The sequence below is a fragment of the Propithecus coquereli genome, unplaced genomic scaffold (assembly GCF_000956105.1).
Source record: "Propithecus coquereli isolate 6110/MARCELLA unplaced genomic scaffold, Pcoq_1.0 Scaffold104, whole genome shotgun sequence".
NCBI lineage: Eukaryota > Metazoa > Chordata > Mammalia > Primates > Indriidae > Propithecus > Propithecus coquereli.
The window spans coordinates 7,456,099-7,462,788 of record NW_012134303.1 but is presented as its reverse complement, the minus strand read 5'-3'; the positions used below and the strand labels follow the sequence as shown (position 1 = coordinate 7,462,788).

Below are 6,690 nucleotides of genomic sequence, written 5' to 3'. Positions count from 1 at the left end.
TAAAAAGTTTTATTCCCAATATATAGGGCTTTTATTTCTTTTTCTTACCCTATTTCACTGGCTAAGATCTCCAGGAGCAGGGGAGCAGACATCCTTGCATAATTCCTGATCTTAGGGGGAAAATGTTGAGTATTTTGCCATTAAGTGATGTTAGCTGTAGGTTTTTCCATAGCTGATGCCCTTTATCCAGGTTGAGGAAGTCCTCTTTTCAGTTTTCTCAGAGCTTGTCATGAATGGATGTAGAATTTTGTCATATGATTTTTCTGCATTTATTGCAATGATTACATGGTTTTTCTTCCCCAGTTTGGTGATACGGTGAATTAAATTGATTGAACTATGAATGTTGAACTAGCCTTGAATTTTTAGGATAAGCCCCGCTTGCTCATAAAGTATTATCCTTTCTATAGATTTTTGGATTTAATTTGCTAAAATTTTGTTGAGAATTTTTACATCTATGTTAATGAGTGATGTTGGTCTGTAGTTTCTTTTCTTATAATATCTTTATCTGGTTTTAGTGTCAGGATAACGCTCGCATCAAAGAATCAGTTGGGAAGCATTCCCTCCTCTTCAGTTTTCTGGAAGTGTTTGGTAGAATGTTTGATAGAATTCACCAGTGAAGCCATCTGGCCCTGGAATTTCCTTTGTGAGAAAGTTTTCAGCTACAAATTCAAATTCTTTAAAAGATACAGGACTATTCAGGTTATCTGTCTTTTCTTGAGTGAACTTGGTAATCTGTGCCTTCCAAAGTATTAATCCATTTCATCTAAGTTGTTAAACTAACTGGCATAAAGTTATTCATAATATTTCCTGTAGGCACTGTAATGAAATCCCCCTTTTTTGTCCCTAATATTGGTAATTTGCATCTTCTCTCTTTTTTTTGTTGGTCTTGCTAGGGGTTTATCAATTTTATTTATCTTCCTAAAGAACCAGTTTTGATCTCACTGGTTTTTTTCTATTTATTTTCTGTCTTCAATTTCATTGATTTTTTCTCATTATTCTCTCCTGCTTTCTTTTGCTCTACTTTTTCTAGTTTCTTATGGTGTTGATTTAAGACTTTTTTCCTTTTATAATGTAGGTATTTAATAATATATATTTCCTTCTAAATACTTCTATAGTTGAATCCCATGATAATGTGCTGTGTTTTCATTTTCATTTAGTACAAAATACTTTCTAATTTCCCTTTTGATTTCTTCTTTAACCCACAGGCTATTTATATGTTACAAACTTGTTAAAAGTGGTAATCTTGTGCTGGGATTATGTGTAGGATTTCTTTCTTCTGTATAGTTTTATGTTTTTATTGCTGTTCTTTTTGTGTGTTTGTGTATATTTTCCAGTGAGCATGCATTACCTTTCTAATTACAAAATGTCAACAAATATAAAATAACACTCTGTTTTATAGCACTTTATAATTTACAAAGTGCTTCATTTAATCTTCTAACATATGCTCAAGAAACATAATCCATATTTCACAGATGTTGAAAACTGAGATTGACAGAGTTTAAGTAACTCTCAATGTCCACAGATAGAGCTAGTTAAAACTCAAACCCAGATTTTCCATCACCCAGTTTTCACTGTTCTGAAGAAGTTGGAAATAAGATTTGAAAACTAAATTGGAATTCACCTTGTAGGTAGGTGGAAAGATTCATGGAGGGTCTCTAAAGCAATAAGTGACATGAGGCGTTTATCTCAGTATAGTTTTAATTTGAATCTCTGATTGCTAGTAAGGTTAAACATCTTTTCATGTTTATTCTCTGTTTCCATTTCTTCTCTGAATTCCCTTTTCCTGGCCTTAGATTATTTTTTCTTTTGTATTGATTGGTCCTTTACTTATGGATTTGAATGATTTAAAAGGTTCCAATGCTAATATTTTGTTTATTATATGTTAGAAGTATCTTCTCTCAGTCTTTTCTTTATTCTTTCAGTTTTGATCATCAGGGAAATGTGTGCTGGAGTGAGGAAAGTTGATGTGTTTGTTACAGGAGGAGTATTGGTTTATTTTGACCTGGTATGATGACAAGCAGGACATAGAAGAGGATGGGATTAGAAGATAAAACACTTGATTTGGAAATTCAATTTACCAGTCATTTGTCAATTGATTATATTTATTGGCCACAGTGTATTAGGCCATGTGATGGATAGAGAGTACAGAATAGATGTTGCCTACTTTTGAGGATGCTGATGGAGAAATAAGACATGTAAAGTAAGACAGATAACATGGTATGTACTCAAGTGAACTATGGTATAAGATAGCCCAAAATTTCTGTTCCATTAAAGGGCAGTGAATGGTTTGAGTTAATTAGGAGGTGTTCATGCAAGAGGAATTCTATAAATTGAATAGGAAGGGACTAGATGTAAAAATTTCTGCTCATTGTTTTATCTCCAGCACTTAGTGTAGTGCCTGATAGTCAGTGCTCAAATATTTGTTTAATAATTTCATGACATTAGCACATGTAGGCAAAGCCATTTGTAGAGACCTAACACAATGGGCACAGTCTGTTGCTTCTAAATCACCACCAAACAGTTCTGAGAATGTTCTGATATATCCACATTTCAGACAATAGCTTGCATTTCCAAAGAAAGGGAACACACCCTTTGGGGGAAAAAAGGCACATGATATGCTCCTTTATCTTACCATTGTAACAGAGCAGTAGTTAAGATTTGAGCTTCCCTGTCAGACAAACGTGGGTTTGAGTCCCATATCAGTTTCTTACTGGTTATGTGACCCTTGATTTTCCTCATCTATAAAATGAGACTAATAGTTGTACCTACCTTATGAGTCATTGTGAGGATTCAGTGAGCAAAGTATGTAAAACACTGAGCCCATAGTAGGAGCTCTGTAAATGCTCGCTATACCTCTTCCCTTGATAAGTACTAAAATGGATGGAACCTGTGATTGCCTTTGAATTTTGTGACTTGGTCCATGTTTTATAACAGGTGTATTTTCCATCTCCTTCCCTACAGATTCAGAGACCTATTGTGTGTTTCAAGACAAGAAGTACAGAGTGGGTGAGAGATGGCATCCTTACCTGGAACCTTATGGGTTGGTTTACTGCGTGAACTGCATCTGCTCAGAGGTACAATCCCTCATGGCATGTGATCCCCCAGTTTGTTCCTCAGCATGAAGAGGGGCTTTTAGTACCCCGATGGCCAAGGAGCACAGGTGATAAAAGCCTAAAATAAATTAAGAAGCAGATTGCAAGGAAAAATAAACATCTCCTGTCTTTTATCCTCTGTTGTTTGGGGCTTGATTTTTATGGGCTCTTTGAGTATTTGCTATGGACAGATACTTATGGTCTCTTAGCCTAATGATAAAGGACATGGTGGGAGAAGGCAGAAGAGCTTGATAATGGGAGTGGGGGGAAAAGCTCAATATAATGCTTGGATTATAAGACAAAATAGTGTTTGAAAACTATTTTCAAGGCTGACCTTATAGAGATTAGGTCAGATTATAAACTGGTTCATTGGGAGAGTAGATTTTATGTTGTCTCAGCCAGTAACTGTAATTAAGACTGAGTTTGTGAAACATTAGCCTCTACTTGGTAAGGATTAGAGTTCTTTTGGCATGGCTTTGGCTCCTGTCCAGTAACCCAAAGAAGCTAGTGGACAACTTAAATACTGTCTTTGCAATAACTAAGGCAGGTAGTTCCATCTTCTTTTCATAGCCTTGACCCAGGACTACTTCTGGGTGTGTGGTCCCTCTTTCTGAACAACCCTCTACCATAATAATATAGGCCACGGTTTCTCAACCTCTGCACTATTGACATTTGGGGGCAGATAATTTCTTGTGGTAGGAAGCTGACCTGTGCATTGTAGAATATTTAGCAGCATCCCTGGCCTCTACCCACTAGACAGTAGTACCAATTCTAGTTGTGACAACCAAAAATGTCTCCAGACGTGGCCCAGTTGCCTAGGGAGCAGAATCACCCCTGGTGGAGAAACACTGTACTAGGCCAGTTGGGAAGGAAGACCTTGTACAAGGGCTTGAGAATTGAGAATTCTGAACATATACAAAGAATTTTCAAGACCAGCCTCTTACTTGAGATCTTATGTAAGGAAATGCAACTCCTCCCTCATGCCTAGCTAGAATAGGAGTAGCCACTTGCAGGCCTGATACTTTCACCATTTGGACAGAATTTTGGACTTTCAGAATTTTGAGCATCTGGAAACCTAACCTTCAGGCTACATAAGGCAGCACTGAGAGGCTATTGGATTCTAGAATAAAAACAGACCAAGTTTCCAGCCCTGGCTCTGCCACCTATGAGCATGTACATTGGACAAGTTACCCTAACCTCTGAGATTCCTTCAGCTTCCTCTTCCTTAAAATGGGATAATAACATTACCTATTTCATAGGGTTGTGGTAAAGATTAAATTTATAAATCCATTTAAATCACTTAAAACAGTGCTTGGTCATGCAAACAATCAAGAAATATTAACTCCTGTTACTGTCATCATCATTGTCCTTGTCATTGTGGTTACCATTATCATGATTATTAATCTATTAACTCTAGAACAGAATTCAGTATATAGCATTAAGGAGAATTCAGTTTAGACTGCGGCTGGGAGTTGTGGTTTCTGATGTGCTTCAGTGATCTCACTTCCAGGTGATACCACCTGGCTCTGAAAAGTATGATACATAAGGGGCCTCTGTGGTGTTTCCAGATGTAACACTCCAAAAAGTTATTGTAGAAAGTACATGAGAAAGGGAAAAGGTTGTGATAAGGTGATTCTGGATAGATAAAAGAAGCCTGCTTCTTTAAATGACTAGGACATGTATTAAATAGAGCATTTGGGGACTGATTAACTGCCTGGTGTGGCCTGATTTTGTCAGATTCCTGACCCAACACATTGGAGACAGACAGCTAACCATTTGGGGGGTGAGGCTTTGATGTCTGCAGGGCAGTGGAAATGTTAATGTGATCCCAATGCCAACAGCTCAAGCACTAGACATCTTCTTTTTCTCCATTCTCTTCACTGCCCTCTTTCCCCACAACAGCCTGACAGATACAAGCAGTTTTTGCTTCAAATGAATTATGGATGGAAAATGTAAATGTAAAATTGATTTCCAGAGTCTTCCTTTGTTCTAGCAATTGTTGTGAGCTGTCAGAGCTAGGGATCTTGTAATTGTAAATCAGGCAGGGACTCAGCTGCCCCACCCAGGCATACTACCTAATCAGCTCAATTCCAAACTCTAGCCTGTTGTCAGAAGAATTTTGGCTGAAAAAGGAAAGGAGGAGAAGAGTCACTCAGTCTGTGCCAAGGCAGAGTTATGTGGAATCCAGAATCCATGTGCTAGAGATGCCTCTTTGCCCTGAGCTGGATAGCAGCTCAGGGGACCCATGGCCCATTATCTCTTCCCTTCCATGGCATTGGGCAGGTGATTATGAAATCAGAGTAGGCTCTTGGAAAAGACATGCAGTTAGAGCTGGGGAATGATAGAAATGCCACAGAGCCAGACCAGAGGAAGCCTCCCACAATTAATGGGAAACTTTGAGAACTGGAGCAGTAGTGATCCCAGCCTTAGAAAAATATTCCAATAAGCTATCAACCAACGCAGCAGAGGTGCTAGTGATGAGAAAAGGAAAGAAATTGTTGATTGCATTCAGCTTCTTGGGAATGCGTTATTCACTGTCTGGGTGGGTCCCTGCCTGACTGTTTCCCAAACTGGCATGATCCCAGCAACTTTTGAAAGACATTATTTTTTCTTGCTGCCTTCTCTCTTTTAGAATGGGAATGTGCTTTGCAGCCGAGTCAGATGTCCAAACCTTCATTGTCTCTCTCCTGTGCATATTCCTCATCTGTGCTGCCCTCGCTGCCCAGGTAAACCAATTTGCCTCTTTCTTTCCCAGCTCTGGTTCTCCTTCCTCCCTCTATACCTAACCCAACCCATCTCCCTAATTTCCCAGAAGGGAAACACGTCCAGACAGAGATAACAATAGGACACTTTTAGTCAGCCCATACTGGGCCGTAAATACTTTTTATAGCCCAAGCAGGGCACATTCTAGGCTCTAATAAGTTATTGGCTACCCAGTAACAGATTTCATTGGGCTTTTAATCATTTGAAGGTGGGTGTCAATTGGGGGATGGAAATTCTGGCCCAGAGATTTTCTGCCATAAACAGCTTCTTCCTGCCATGGGCAGCAGGCACCAGGGGAGTTGTAGCATGGCGGCACGTGTCCTATGCAATTAGTGCTGGAACTGCATCCAAGCATAGCATCTAAATTATGAGGGGCTATTCATAAATCAAAGGAACTGAACCAGTGAGGTTTATGACAGTATAAAGCTGCCTGCCTGCTCAATAGTCACCTCCTCCAGACTGCACATTTATTATGTACACATTGTTAAGAGCAACTCTAAGGGGGAGTCAGGCAGAGACTTTTTCACAAGGCTGTTAGGACGTCTACTTTCACGATTAGCAGCTAGGGTGTTTGTCTGAGGCAGGGGCTGCCTCAATGACACTTTGTTCATGTCTGACTGGGGCCTGGTTCCCACACCAAAAGCATGTAAGCACGGAGTGGTTCACAGAATGCCTGTGGGTCAAACAGCAGTCCTAGGAAAAGCTACTTGACAGTCTTGGGATCTGCAAAGTAGAATCCTTGTCATTCTGTAAGTTAATTCTGTTTCCCTTTAAGATGGAAATTCTTCAGCTGGGTTCCTGGGTGGACTTTATTTTTTTTATTATTTTTTTTTTT

The 6,690-nt window shown here is 39.2% G+C and overlaps 1 protein-coding gene across 4 annotated transcripts in view; it reads left to right on the top strand.

The window, feature by feature from the left end:
- Positions 1-6,690, top strand: part of CHRDL1 (chordin-like 1) — a 114,276-nt gene that overhangs the window by 23,127 nt on the left and 84,459 nt on the right. For all 4 annotated transcript variants that reach the window (XM_012644837.1, XM_012644861.1, XM_012644853.1 and 1 more), the window contains exons 2-3: positions 2,962-3,074; positions 5,725-5,818. In XM_012644837.1, coding sequence (XP_012500291.1) covers positions 2,962-3,074; positions 5,725-5,818 — 207 coding nt within the window. The remainder of the gene's footprint in view (positions 1-2,961; positions 3,075-5,724; positions 5,819-6,690) is intronic.